Genomic DNA, 15,730 nt, shown 5'->3' on the forward strand with positions numbered 1-15,730 from the left:
TTCTATGAAGGTTGATAAATCATTATATGAATACCACGTGAGAAAATGTCATTTTGATCGAATGAAAAATTAAATCACTTACTTCTTTTTAACAATGCCAGAAGCTATTTGAGGATTTTGAACCTTATTGTGAACGAAATTGTTAAAGGTTGTGCTAATATTCTTAAGGTAGGTGTCATAAGAGGTGTGTGTAGTCATAATGGAATTACGAGTAGAGACAACTTTTTTCATAAAGTGTTTGCATTTTTTAAATTGAGCTACAACCTCTTCATTCTCAATATTTGATTGTGTGCAACATGTCTTATTATGTTGAATTTCATGTTTTCCATACAAGAAAAATGAGGGAGGGAGGAATTGGGATACGTGACAATAGAAAGAAACAAACGATTTAACATGTTATTATGTCAAAACGACATTTTCTCACATAATATTTAAATGATTATCGATCATCATAGAGTTTCATTTGAGAATATTTTTTGTATATTTCAGTGAAAAAATTATCAGCTTCTGTTCAAGTGTCAACTAAACAGTCAACATTTAATGAATTTAATAGATTGGTCACCAATGCAAATACCAAATTAACAATATGGGTATTTTTATCCTTTTTTTTAGGCTATTAGATGCTTTTAATTAATGATTTCATGGGTATTTTTATTTATTTTTTAGTCCATATCAATAAAGATTGACACATAATAAGTATAGTCAGTATTCAACACTGAAAACTAACGACATCATGGTAAGTTAATAATTTGATTACTTTTACATCAATTTTAATAATGTTATAGCTATTGTTATCCTTTTTTCATATTAGACTACTGGATGTTTATGGCCAACTACTTGGTTGGTATTTTTACACCTTAACCTAATATAAAAATAAAATAAAATAACATCAAGGCTTTAAGAGCATGTGTAATATTATCTTGTTAAAGATAAGCAAATTCTAAGACAAATAAATATCTCTAAGCTAATGAATCGGCTGTACTATACATGCATGAAAGTTTACATATAAAATAAAAATAAAAATTTCATTTAGTGTTTCAAAGTTTCTGTAATGTATTAACTTAAAGGCTAAAAATATATAATCCCTATATTTTATTTAAAAAAAATTAAAAAGTCAGGGAGTCTAAGGGCTTGTTTGGAAACCTGTTTTGAAAATAATTTTCTGTTCTCCAGAATAATAGAATAAAAAAAATCTGTTTGATAATGTGTTTTTAAAAAATATTTTAATGAACAAAAAAATAAAATATTATTCTGGAGAACAAAAAAATAAAAATAACTTCAGGTGTTTTGAGATTAATGTTCTGGAGAATAAGGTAGAATAAAAAAAATATCTATTTTTATTATTTTTTATTCTCAGAATATGTTCTACAAAATATCAATTCTTAAAATAATAAAATAAAAATAATTTCAAACAAAACTTCTCTCATTTCCTTTGTCTCTGCACATGATAGGGGCAAATGAATAAAAATAAATATGATATTTATTAAAAAAATTTATAAATAAAATTAAAATAAATATTTATTTTTGCTACATAGATAGGGTCACAAGGATAGCATGTATCTTTTGTTCTTAGTAAATGCGCTATACACCATATTTTATAAACAAATCCTTAACTTCCACTAAAAAAAGTGATTTCTATCGGCAATAGGACGATATAATACGCTATTCTTCAAAAAGAAAAGCAAAAAGATTCTTTCAAGTCTCAAGGAAAACCGCATTAAAGCGATGAATGCGGTGACGCAGGAGCCGGGGCAGTGCCAAGTGACGTATAATCTTTGAGTCTTATTTATAAATTATATTTTACAAAATTTATTTAATTTTATTTATAAATTATAATGTAACTTTTTAAGTAATATTTAAAAAATTTAAAATTATTTTTTATAAAAAAAAATAATATTATATTATTTTATAAATTTGTTATATAAAAACTTATTTAAAATTCTACGCATTTTTATTTTTTATTTTTTTTTGTATTAATATTGGTAAAAATGAATTTTAAAGAAGACGAGAGAAGCATAGAGAACGGTGAACCACGCGCCACGCTTACTCATTAATGGGATGCTAACGCGCCGCCATAATTGTTGGTCTTGTTCCGACACGTTTCCAGCTGCGCACTAGTCGCTGCTTCTTGGAACCGTACTGATGCCAGCGTGGCCCACCAACATCACCACTCAAACGTGTATACTCCACAAATTCCCTTCCAAATATTACATGCGGCAACTGGGACCCACCCAAGCGGCCGCCGCGTTTCTTAGTTTCTTTCACCTTCACTCCCACTTTTGCATTTGCATGATTTCCACGTAATTTCAACAACAATTATTCTGGGCCCGACTCCAACCATCCATACTGTTCCCATGTGTGTGGCGTTCTGTCTTCTACTGTCACTATGAGACTATGACTCTCTTTGCTTCTTTATTTTTTATATATTTATTATTTATTGTTTTAATTATTAAAAAAGATAAAATATTTTTAATTAAATCTCATCTCAATAAAATAATTATTTAATTTTAAATTAATTTTATTTTTTATATGTACTTTTATTAAATACTTACAATAAATATAAAATTATTATATTATTAATAGAGTATGTTTATAAAAAAATATAATGATTATAGTTTAAAAAATTTAAAATACTTTATATTTTTTAAAAGGAAGAGTATTGACTAGCATTCATATATTTAGGTTACTCATTCCCATTCTCTTGTGAGGTGGAAATATTTTCTTATCCTAATTTATAAAAGAAATGTTTTATTTCAAGTTTTTTTATCTCGTAGGAGAAAATACTGTATTAATATATATATATATATATATATATATATATAACACATGCAATAGGAAAAAAATTAAAAATTATTAAATTTTTAGCGAAGTTAGCGATTTTTAAGTTTTTGTCGATTATAAAAAAATAAATTAAAAATAATTTATAAATATGAACTTTTGATTGTTTCAATCTTTTGTGTTAGCTTCTGTTTATGCAATTATTATTTTTGTTCTTTACATTCAGAACTATCTCAAATAATTTTTGCAGATTAAAATGTCACCACAATAAAAAATGATAATGAATTAATTGAAATTGATGGATAGGGAAATTCTACAAAACATATGTACTTCCTCCATCTCGTACAAGATGATTTGATATTTTAAAATATAAAATGCTTTAAAAAATAAAATATTAGTAATGATAATTATTTTAATATTATCATTCAATCCTTAAATAAATTTATTTTTTACATGTATTGATGAAGGATGATTTTAAATTTTTTTTAAAAAATTTAAAATTTTTCTTAATAAAATTCATTTGTATGCACTACTCCGATCACTTAATGAGGTATTAATTATATCTTTTAACATTATCTCTATTTAAATTTATTTATAATAAGAAAAAATTTAGTATAAGGTTCAGATTCTTTTAATTTAAATATGAGTAAAATAAAAAAATTATTTTATATTTTGGATAAAAAATTTTAGAAAAATATTTTTGTTATTTTTAATACAATTTAAGAAGAGGTAGGATTGTAATTTTTATTTTTAACATACATAAAGATACTCTCATTTTTTTAGTTGAGTGATATTATTTTCATTTAAGCTATTATGAATAAGAATCATATAAATAAAAATTTATTCTTTAATAGAAGAGAATTATGATATCTTGCAAGTTGTTTTTAATAGAATCAATGTAAATCACCAATAGCAAAAAAGTATATCTTATTCTAAGATAGGACATATTTTTTATTTGAATAAACATTGAAAACTTCATTTAAAGGATCAAATAACAACTACAAATAAATAAGGGTTTGAAGAAAATAAACAAAATAAGTAACGAAATTTATATAATTTTTATCAATGGTAGCTTTTAGATATTTTTCTTTCTATTTATTTAATATAAAAGGTTGTTCTAATGATAAAAAATAATAAAATTATAATTTTTTCTTGAATTGTATCACTCATAAATAATGAGAACAATATTGCTCGATTAAAAAAAATAGAGAATTGTATGTGTTAAAAACAAAAATTATAATTTTATCCCTCCTTAAATTGTATTAAAAAATAATAAAAATATTTTTCATATCATGTGACATGTGTATTATATTAATATGATATGATAATAATTGTATTAATAAAATAATAATTAATTAATGATAGAGGATTTTGAAAAATAAAATGAAAAATTAGAGAGATTAATTTTAAACATTTAAAAAAATGAAGGGATGAAATGCAACTATTTTACATTTTTTTAAATTTTTATTTTAGCCTTAATAAATACTCTCTCCATTAAAGGAGTTGAATGTTAAAAAATATAAGATATTTTTAATTTTTTGAGGTATAGTCATTATTTTTTTTAAAAAAATATTTTTATTAATAGTAATTTTTATATTTATTATAGAGTATTTAATAAGAATAATTATAAAAAATAAAATTAATTTAAAATTAAATAATTATTTTATTAAAAAGTAAAATTTAATTAAAAATATTTTATATTTTAAAATAGAAGGAGCATACGCTTTTATTATCTCAGCGGTCACGAACTCCATTGTTTCGTCTCAGCTAAGTTAGGCAGTCGGCGGAGAGGACTGAGAATTTTGTGAAATAAATAAATAGTAAATTGGTGGGGGGGAGAAGAAGAATAATAATGGGAAGCAAGGCGCTGAAACATCACGTGAAGACAACATCAACGCGGACACAAACACAGTCAACACGGAATGCTCGGGTGGGGCCACCTTCAGACACGCTTGCTTCTGATTCGATCTCCCTGGCATGTACGTACCGTTTTCGCCGTCCCTGCCGCCTCGCCTCCAAATCTCCTCCACGCACCAATAACTAATCAACCTCCTAATTATGATCTTAATTACTCATCATTTAAACTAATCAATTTTATCTGCACAACACTAAATTAAATTCTCCTTCATCATTCAACAGTGATTGGACCTACCGTCGTTTCAGTGCCTTTCTGCATCATTTTGGCCGTGAGATCCGATGAGCGTCTCAGATCCTCCCCGATAAACGACAACACTAACGAGAATCACGAGGAAATTATTCAATCTGAATAAAATGACACGCACCGTTTTGTTAAAATATTAGGATAACAGACAACACAATTTTTTTCCCTCCTTTTATGGTCATTGTGCCGTCGGCATCATAGAAACGCCGTTGTGATGGTCCATCAACGAAATGAAAACCGATCGTACGACAAAAATCTGCCCAACATACGTCTGCCAGATCTAAACAATTTAAATCCAAAAATTGTTCCTTGTATATTTGGCTCTGTTTGGTTAATGGGAAAATGCAGGAAAGACTTAATCAACAAGGAAAAAAAAATAATGATCAAGGAATTAATGTTTGAAGCTTAGATGAAGGAAAATCTGGAAAAAGATGGATCAATTCCCATTATACATATAAAGATGAACAGTAATGGTAGAAACAACCGTGAGAAACTCTTCACAAGTTCTCACAAGTTGCAAAAAAGGGATTCTGTTATCATCTATTTACACAACGTCTGGATTACCGTCATCAAATCCTAGCATGTCAGCTACTTTCTTTTCATGTTGCCTACATCCTCAAAAGACCTTTTTTTTGTTTCTTTCCTTTTTCTCAAAATTACTAGGAAAAAAAATTAAGAAGTAATATATTGAAAAATCGTCGGATCTTCAAAACGCCGCCAGATCAGGCAACCTCCGCCGGAGGAGGAACGTTAAGGTCGAGATCTAGGACTGTTCGTGGCGAAGCGCGCTCATAATCAACGACGGAAGACGAATCGGAGTCACTGTGGGCACCGCCATCGCAGACGGAGCGGGGGAACTCGGCCACTGGACAATCGAACCCGCAAATCTCCCGTCGGCCAGTAGCTGCCACCATGTTGTCCGCCCGAGCAAACGCGTCAAAAAACATGACGGGACGAGCCACTGGAATGATCGGGAACCCCAACGCGCCGCCGGAAGTAAGTGTCCCGAGGGAAAGTTCTAGCGGCGGAGGAGCGACTGGCGGTGGCGAGGAAGACTCAAGCGTGCTGCTCTGGCTAGGGCTATGGCTGAAGTTGTTCGGAAGCTCAGACGGAGCCGGAAAATTAGTCTTGGCCTTGGCGCCACGGAACTCCCTTGCTGCCGCGTCGTAAGCACGGGCCGCCTCCTCAGCCGTATCAAAAGTGCCCAACCAAACGCGGGTTTTCTTGCCGGGATCACGAATCTCAGCGGCGTAGCGCCCCCATGGCCTCTTTCGCACGCCTCTGTACCGGATCTCTTTGGCAGTGTGGGTCGGGTTGGGGTCAGCAAGTCTTTCTCTAGGAGCCATTTTCTGGGTTTCGGACTGAGGGTTTGAGAAAAATAACACTTTCAGAGAGAGAGAGAGAAGGTTTCAGACGAAGAAGGAGACGCAATGTCTGAGGAAAAGCGAACGGTGGGTATGATGGTTTTATAGCGAAGATTGAAGACACAGAAGGATAGAGTGTGCGTGCGAGAAAAAAAGCTACGCTCCTTTTGGGCGCTTGATGCTCCCAGCAGAAGCACTTGCGGTGGATACTGCTCGCCAATCATTCCACGCCACGTATGTACGGCCTTTACTTTCACTCTGTTTGATCCGACTTTTAATTGTAACCAACCTGTTTCCCAAAAAAATTATCTATACGGAAATACTAGTATTTTAAAATAATCTTCATGCTTGCCTATATATTTACTCATAATTATGCTCCTTTAATTATAATAGGCAAAAATTTCCTAATCAACATAAAAAAATAGATATTCATATTGTATAAATGTGTTTCTTGTATTGGCCAAGCAAGTCTTTTAACACGTCATCACCATAATTTTTATTCGCGCTCATGGTGATGCTAAAAATGAGTTCATACTTCATACTGTGATCACAAAACAAGGCATACATTTTTTTTGCAGCATCATCTTGTCAATAGCTTAAATTCTATGTATAGTATTAAACTAAAATCTCTTCTAAAGCTAACGAGAAGTCATCAATTTTGGATATATTTGGAACTATTTGTCTTTTTATATAAAAAAAATGAAAAGTGATCAAAGTCATACTTCTTCTATTTAAAAATATAAAATATTTTTTAAAAAGTTAGATATTAAAAAATATGAAGCATTTTTAATCTTTCGAGGTGTAATCATTACCTTTTTTTAAAATATCCCTATTGATAATGATTTTATATTTATTATAGGGTAGTCAATAAGGATAAATATAAAAAGATGAGGTTAATTTAAAAATAAATAAAAATTTTATTGAGAGTAAAATTTGATTAAAAATATTTTATATTTTTAAACTACAGTTAATCCAAGTCTGATTTTAAAACCTTATTATATTCCCTCTTCATAATATAGGTTATTTTGAAGGAAAAATTGTTTCATATTATAAATTTTTTTAAAAAAATATAAAGTAAAATTTATAAAAAAAATCCACTTGATCCCTATTTACTTTTTCGTTGAGTGGCAAATTTACAGAAAATAAATTAGAGGTAAATTTAGTATCGTATAAAAGACACACACAAAAAAAATGTCAGAAGAGGAGGGAATCACCGAACACATTGGAACGTGATATGATGTTAGAGAGGATAAATAGGAAGGTGACACGTGTTCGGAAACGCGTGGTCCCTCATGAATGCGTGTGGGTTCACGTACACACGTGCCATGCACTTATCTCTCTCTCTCATTATCCAATGCAATCTCAAAGAGGGAGAAGAAATATTCCGCTGAGTCAGTCAACGAGGGATTTGACTGCTTTTGCTTCAGCCCACACACAGAGATATGAAAGCGCGCGCGCCGCCCCAGCCAGGGATGCGGGACCCACAGAGAGTAATTGCTAGGAAGGGGGAATCCACGCTGCAGCGCTGTCGCATCAACACGTGGCCGAAGAAGGCGGCGTCATCCTTAACGGCGGTTAAGACGTGTCGGCAACTGGCGACATGTTGGTCGAAACGGAACATGGGAGTTAGTGTGACGGCAGTTAAGGTGGGCCGCGTGGGCACCATGCGGCCGTGGGATACGGATCATTTTGATTTGAGGTTGCGTGTGAGGTCGGCATGAGTGAACCAGAAAGAAAAAAGAAAGAAAAGAAAAAGTGTGGTTCTTTGCTTATTTAACTAATTTTAGCTTTGAATTTAAATTAATTGAGAAAAGGGGCACTCCCTTGGTTTTGCCTTTCTGAATTTGTCCGCATAGATCGGACGGGTGAGAGGTGGACACGCGTCGAGGGGGTGGATACCTGTAAGGAGACATGAGATAGCCGCCCCTCGCCGTCCTTCCGGATATTATATTCTCTCCTTCTGTTATGTGGAGGACTTATGCTGGCATCCACCATCCATGTGAATACCCGTAATAAAAGCCTGCCAAGTCATTTTTCATGCTTTATACATATAAATAAATAAATAAATAAAAATACTCACAAAATTACCTAATACCTAAAATGAAAAAACATAATATAATTATTCATAACGTTATATAAATGTGTGTAAAAATGATTAAACCATTATATTTTCCTAATGCTATTAGTTTTCGATGTTAAATGCTAATTATGCATGTTATGAGTCAGTTTTTGCTGGCGTTAACTAAAAAAAATAAAAATACTCACTAAATCATTAGCCAAAAACAATTAATAGCTTAAAGTGAGAAACAAAAAGAGTAAAAATATTTATAACGTTATCAAAGTTAATGCAAAAGTAATTAATTTATCAAATCCCTTAAATATTGACCATTTAACTGACACTTGAATAAAAATAGATTATTTTTTTACTGATGTAGATAAAAATTATTCACAAGTAAATTTCTATAAAGGTTGATCGATTATCGTACAAGTATTCATAATGTTATTTTAATAGGTGCAATAGTAATCAATTCATTAAAATTCACGTCACATGGTTTCTTTTCACTGTCACGTATCCTACCCCCTCTCCTCTCCCTCTCCACTCATTTATATTGTCCTCAAAACTTGAAATTTAACATAGTAAAATAAATTGTACACAATCAAAAATCAAGACTAAACATATCTCTCATGCCACCCTACATTAAGAACATTGTCATAGCTTTAAGTAATTTCATTCATTATATGTTCAAAAATTTTAAATAATTTTTGTCACTGTTGTAAAGAAGCGAGCGATTTAATTTGATATTCGATTAAAATGATATTTTCCAATATAATATTCATACAATGACTAGTTAACCTTCATAGAATTTTACTTGAAATTTTTTTTTATCCATGTTAGCAAAAAAATAGTTAACTTCAACTTAAGTGTCGGGTAAACTGTCAATATTTAAGAAATTTAATAAATTAATCACCTTTGCATCAATTTTGATAACATTATAAGTATTTATGCCCCCTTTCTCACTTTAAGTTACTGAGTGCTCTTAGTTGACCACTTTATAGGTATTTTTGCCCCTTTATCCTAAAAAAATTATGTTTTTCTTTTGTATTATATAGTGGTAAAAATAATAATCAAGGACTATTGACTAGAATTTACATCAGTTAATGATTAGTTATTTTCAAAACTCAAATGGCTATTTATTAATAAACAAGTCCAAATGAATTATAATTAAATTACAATGAGTTGTTAAAATCCGAATTGATACTTGTTGATAAAAAACTAATCTAAATTAACATGTATCCATTCGAGTTTTAACAATAATTAGTTCTAAAATGATATAAATTTTGGTCAGTAATCTTTTATTGCTATTTTCCCTACATAGTATTTCCATCTCAAATTACAATATAATTTTATAAAGCATTATATATTTTGAAATATAAGATAGTTTGATAAAAACAATTTTTTTATTAATGATACTTCTCTAACACCCTCCTAATATCAAATTATAAGATACTTTTAAAAGAAATTTAACTCCCCAAAATATAAGATACTTTAATAAAAATAATATTTTATTAATAATTTTTTTAATATTGCCTTTCCCACTATATTCTCTTTGTTTAATATTCTTTTATAAATGAATTTTTAACTAGAGCTATTTTTTGAAATTTTATTTTAATTTGTTATGAAAAAAAGTTATAAATGTATCTAAATTAGCTTTATTGATATATGTAATTTTGTCTAAAAATGGTTTATAATATGAGATGAAGGTAGTATTAGTGCATCACCCTTTAAGTGGATAGAGAATTAAAATTATTCTAGTGTAATAATTAAATTTGTAGAATTAAAATTATATTAAATGATAGGCATTTTTAAAAGCTTACTTCCTTCGTTTAAAACTGTAAGATATTTTTTAAGGAGTTGAATATTTAAAAATATAATACATTTTTAGTCTTTTAAGGTGTAATCATTGCTTTTTTTTTTAAAGGTGTTCCTATTGATAATAACTTTATATTTATTATAAGGTATTTAATAAGGATAAATATAAAAGATAGGGTTAGTTTAAAAGTAAATAACTACTTTATTGAAAGTAAAATTTAGTTAAAAATGTCTTATATTTTTAAACAGAAGGAGTATATTTTTATTGTGAAAAACTTGTAAAATGGTGTATTGAATTTTATTAGCACGCATAATCTTATATCAAATTATTTTATAATTTAAGACGAATGTAGCAAAATCAAGATAAATTAGTTAAAATTATAAAATTTCTTTACAATTAAAAAATATTTTATTTTTGAATTTTAAAAAATAGTCACAGTAAAATGATAGTTAGGGTGAATTTTCTCAAAAATTGAAATATTTTACTTCATTTTAAAATTCATGTGAGATTGTTTTTTGAACTGTGCATTAAATATTGCAAAAAGAACAAGAGATATTGACTTACCTAGAGGATTTATAAATTTTTTTAGAATATGAATAGCAAAGAAAACTGAAGGGAACACACACACATATAAATAAAAATTCAAACATGCTATATCTTAAAATTTATTAGCTTCCTAACAAAAAATTATGGATTGGTAATTTTTTTATCTTAATTATTAATTTAGTCCTTTAAATTTATCCTATTTATTAATTTGGTCCTTATTATTTAAAAAAGAGAAAATGATATTAAAATTTGTCAATATAGATAAAAAAAAGGCAAACATAACTTCCTGTATTTTACTCGCATTTTGTTTTTAATTTTTATATTTTTTTCTTTGTGTTTCATGTCCTCACACTTTGGTTTTTATTGTTTTGAGTCCTTCCAAGGTACCTATGCTTTGCTCATAAAGGGATTAAAAATAATGAAAAATAAAAGTTTAGGGATTTAAAATACTGAAAAAATATAAGAATTAAAAGAAAAATATGAATAAAATATAGGGACCAACAGTTATATTTATCCATAAAAGTATATTGATAGCAGTTGTGCAAATCAATGAAAAAAGTATAATTATTTAAGTAGTAAAAGAATAAAAAAAGAATAAAAGAACAAAACATAACATACAGAATTATATTGACACAAATTAAATTGATTTGAGAACTAACTTATTCTCATTTAACTACATAAACATGTTAAGTTATTAATATACTTTATATATTATATTAATTTGAGAGTTAATTTATATTTTAAAACTTAATGGACTAACATAATAATTTTTTAAAAAATAATAACAGAGATCAAATAGTAAAAATTAAATTTGAGATATTTGATCAATAATTAAGGTAGAACTGAGGGATTGAAAGTTTTGTTATCACAGAAATTTAATAAATTTATAACTTTACCCCTAATTCAGGAGTTTATCACCACCTACTCAAATTAATCCAAACCTCCACTTTGTAGAATTGTTATTATTAGCAGAAGCCCCATAAATGTCTCAAGATTTTTTTTGACATATTCATTTAATGTGATTATATATTTTGATATTTGAATTTGAGACTCTAAATAAGTTGATTTAACTCACTCAATTAGTTGAAGTAAGCACCTGCCGATTCAATAAGCTTACTTTTACTAATAATACACTCACTCAACTTACGTATCCATATTTAATAATGGCAAAGTTAAGAATTTATTCAATTTTTGGACAAAGTTTATATATTTTAAGATTTTTCTTAGTTCATATAAAATATGTTAAAAATAACTTATACTCCCTCTAGTTCTATTTATAAAGCAAAGAGAAAATTTTTTAATCTTATTTATAAGTCACGTCATTAAATATGCATTATAAATTTTTTTACCCTCCATTGAATGTTGAATAGAGAAAATATGTTATTGAATGGTGTATATTTAATAAGGGCAAACTCAAGAGCTTATTAAATTTTAAGACAAAGTAAATGAGTTTTAAAATTTTTTTATACTAATAAAACATGTTGAAAGTGATTTATAAATAAAATCACAATAATAATGTGCAAGTTGCCTCTTTTTAACAAAAAAAATATTTTAAAATTTTAATCCCCATGATTTTTATAAAGATTAAAATTTTAAGTAATTTGAATATTAGTTTCTAAATTTCAACATAATTTTAATTTTTATAATTATATTTTTTACAATATGAGAACCAATATTTTAAATGGTTAGAATTATATAAATTATATTATATTGAGTCATAATTTAAAAAACTAAATTACAATCAAGTCAAAACTATAAGAAGTGAATTACAATGAGTCAAAATTTAAAAATTAAATTATAACTAAATTAAAGTTATAAAAATTAAATAATTAATTTTAATTTTTTTAAAATAACATTGATCGGCACAAAAAATATTTATTTGGAACTAAGATGTTAGAATTATATGATTGAAAAGATATTTATAAAATAAAGGTGCAAAATTTAAATATTATATAAAATCAGAAGACCAAGGGTACACTCTAATATTTTAACATGTTTAAAAATGTGTTAAATAGTCCACGTTTTAAGGTAATTTTATATACTTGATATATTTATTTTTAATCAAATTGAATTATCTGAATTTTTTACAAAAATTATTCTATAACAAACTATTATTATTAATATCATTGGTGTTTTAAAATCCACATGTTCTGATTTGGATGGACAAGTCTTCTCTCTGTTGCTTTTTTTTTTTTTTTTAAATTGAATTCTTTTGGGAATCTGAATCATTCAATTCTATTTATCGAATTTCTCCTCTCTTTTCATAGACAAAATCGCTCCCATAGAGCGTACATGAATTTATTGCGACCACCTATCTCAACTTGGTCCTGAGATGACTATCATCAACGACGACAGCAACAAATTGCTTTGATGTCCGACTTTTTTTGTGATTACAAGAAAATGTTTAACAAAGAAATGATAAACCAATTGACTACCAAAATTTGCGGACATTAAAGTGGTCACAAAAAGTCACTTTCTTGTTAGAGAAAAATCTCATCTCTTCAATAAATTATACTTGATGCAAGTCTTAAAATTGAAATAATATTTCAAGTAAGAGTTCCACGATTTCTATTTTCAATAACTCGCCTTTGGATTTTTTCGTGGTCTGCTAAATACTTTCCTTTCTTTTCCCCCCCCTAAGAATCAGTCTGCTTAATACTTTAACAACTTGGCAGCCAAAAAGAAAAAAGAAATAAAACTTAACCAACAAGTTGATTTGCTTAAAAAGAAACAAAACAATTTTGACACTTCATAATTCAAGAGATATTGAATTCTACACTGGCTAGAATAAAAAGAAGTACAAAAAGAACAAAAATATTAAAATAGGAATGCAAGAAAATAAATCCCTATTTCATAGGGAATGAAAAAAAGAAAAGAACGCTAATGAAAAAGAAACAATAACATAATAGCAAAAGTCCTTTTTTCCGTGCCCCGGTCAGAGAAGGCATTTAAACATGAAAGGGCCAGATACGTGGAAGCTTCCAGAGAATGGTATCTTCAAAGAGAATAAGAGGAAGGCCTGGAATGGCTTTTAGTTTTTTTTTTTTTTAATACAAGGACACAAAAAAATTATCTAAAAGTAAAATAAAATCAGATCATGTTAGATTTTATAAGAGATTTGTATTCTGAAGATAGATGATTGTAAATAATAAAATCAAGATTATTCCAAAATGCAAGGTGAGCGAGTATGTCCGCATATCTGTTTACTTCTCTAAACGTGTACTCCAAGATAATAATCTAATCTTTCATAACTAGAGATCTAACTTTATTGATAATTTCAGAGAGAGGATGGTTATCAGGAAAATTATGTCGGATAAGCGAGAGTGCTTCCACAGAATCAAAGCAAACGTTGATTTTGTTAAAATGGGCATTTCAACAAAGTTGTTATCCTTCTAAAATGCTTAATAATTCTGCTGTTGTGCTTGAATGAGAACTGTGGTATTTGAAAAATTTCTTGATTCAATTTCATTTATCGTCTCGTATGATTCCACTATAAATAGCAGCTTTGATGGAGTTGACGGCCCTATCAATGTCAAGACGAATCTAGCCAATTTTTGAGAGTGTCCAACGTGCCTCTAGCCTTTTGCAATCACGATTTAGGAGGTTAACTTTAAATTAAAGCCTCATGTCATTGGTCTAGAGATGGCTTTTTGGAGGAGCGAACACCTAAAGATTTAGACAATGCACGGCAAAATTTTTTTATAATATAAAAATTGATCAAGAATTGAACTTTGAATTCACTTGTATTTATCAAACAATTCTAGCATTTCATATTTCTTTTTTAGTAACACTAGCATTTCACATTTAATTCTAGCACCTCAAACACATCTTTCTATTTTAATATATTTGTTAAGGAGTGGAACTGCAGAAGTAATAAGCCTAAAAGCGAAGAGAACAAATAAATGATAAAAAAATTAATCTTTTAATTTTTTAATTTTTATTCACTTATAACTCAATCTCTCAATTATGACTCGCTGTAATTTAGTCTCTCAACTACCAATTGCCTATAACTCAATCCCTCAACTTTTGAATCATTTATAATTTAGTCCCTCAATTCTTTTAATTCTCTTTTTTCATGTTAACTTAGATCTCACATCAAAGAGCAAGAGAAAAGTATTTTAAAGTAATATATGAGCATTTTTTTATCCCTCTTATTTGATAAGGAAATTTTTTTAAAAAAATTAAACAATAATAACCTAATTATAAGTGAATCAAAAGTTGAGGAACTGAATCACAAAGTTGAGTGACATCAACTGAGTTATAAATGAGTTAAAAGTTGAAAAAATAAAAGATAAATTTTCCCATTAAAAAAATCACATCCTAACTCAATCTTAAATATTATTATAAATATTATGTTAATGATGTTCATAACTCATAACCCTTAAGATTCTTTTATTCTTAATGTCTTCATGAATGACATGAAAGAAGTTTCTTAATTTTAATAGTTTATAACTTTCAAAGTTTACATAATGCACTATTATATGCCTTATTATATCTTTCAAAAGTTACATAATGCACCATAACTCATAGGACTTGAATAGTTGGAGGTTATAAATAAAGATCACGTCCAAAACATATGTATATCAAAGAATAAGAAATTTCTTATATTGTCTTATCTCTCTCTACTCTTCACATTAACCATATTTTACAACAAATATCAAGTTTATAGATAATTTTACTTTATTATATATTTAAGACCAATCTTTAATATGGAACTACTATTTAAATCCACTCACTTAAATATCCTAAAACATATTAATTTTAAAAAAATGCACAAAAGGTTAGAATTCAGATGGGATAAATAATGGAAGGAACGCAAGAGACAAGGGTTAGAATAGGAATTAGATAGAGAAGTTATCATCAAGGATTACAAACCCACATTTGAGTATTTGGGCCACCAAACGCGATTCTAATTGGCCCCAGCATTCAGCTCATCATCCTATGGGATAATCTTGACCCCTCATTTCTCCTCAATAATCTCAACTGTTGATTTTGATTTTAATTTTTTT

The 15,730-nt window shown here is 28.3% G+C and overlaps 1 protein-coding gene across 1 annotated transcript; it reads right to left on the bottom strand.

Annotated features, from left to right (window-relative positions):
• Positions 1-5,361: 5,361 nt before the first annotated feature.
• Positions 5,362-6,387, bottom strand: LOC129312938 (ethylene-responsive transcription factor 4-like). The gene has a single exon (XM_054955738.1). The coding sequence runs from the start codon at positions 6,283-6,285 to the stop codon at positions 5,662-5,664; it is 624 nt and encodes a 207-aa protein (XP_054811713.1). The 5' UTR covers positions 6,286-6,387; the 3' UTR covers positions 5,362-5,661.
• Positions 6,388-15,730: the final 9,343 nt, after the last annotated feature.

Source organism: Prosopis cineraria, unplaced genomic scaffold (genome assembly GCF_029017545.1).
Source record: "Prosopis cineraria cultivar Desert tree isolate PC_DT_omini unplaced genomic scaffold, ASM2901754v1 PC6, whole genome shotgun sequence".
Taxonomy (NCBI): Eukaryota; Viridiplantae; Streptophyta; class Magnoliopsida; order Fabales; family Fabaceae; genus Prosopis; species Prosopis cineraria.

Bases quoted from the DNA above. Each gene is read 5' to 3' on its own strand.
- LOC129312938 (XM_054955738.1), bottom strand. From the start codon at position 6,285: ATGGCTCCTAGAGAAAGACTTGCTGACCCCAACCCGACCCACACTGCC.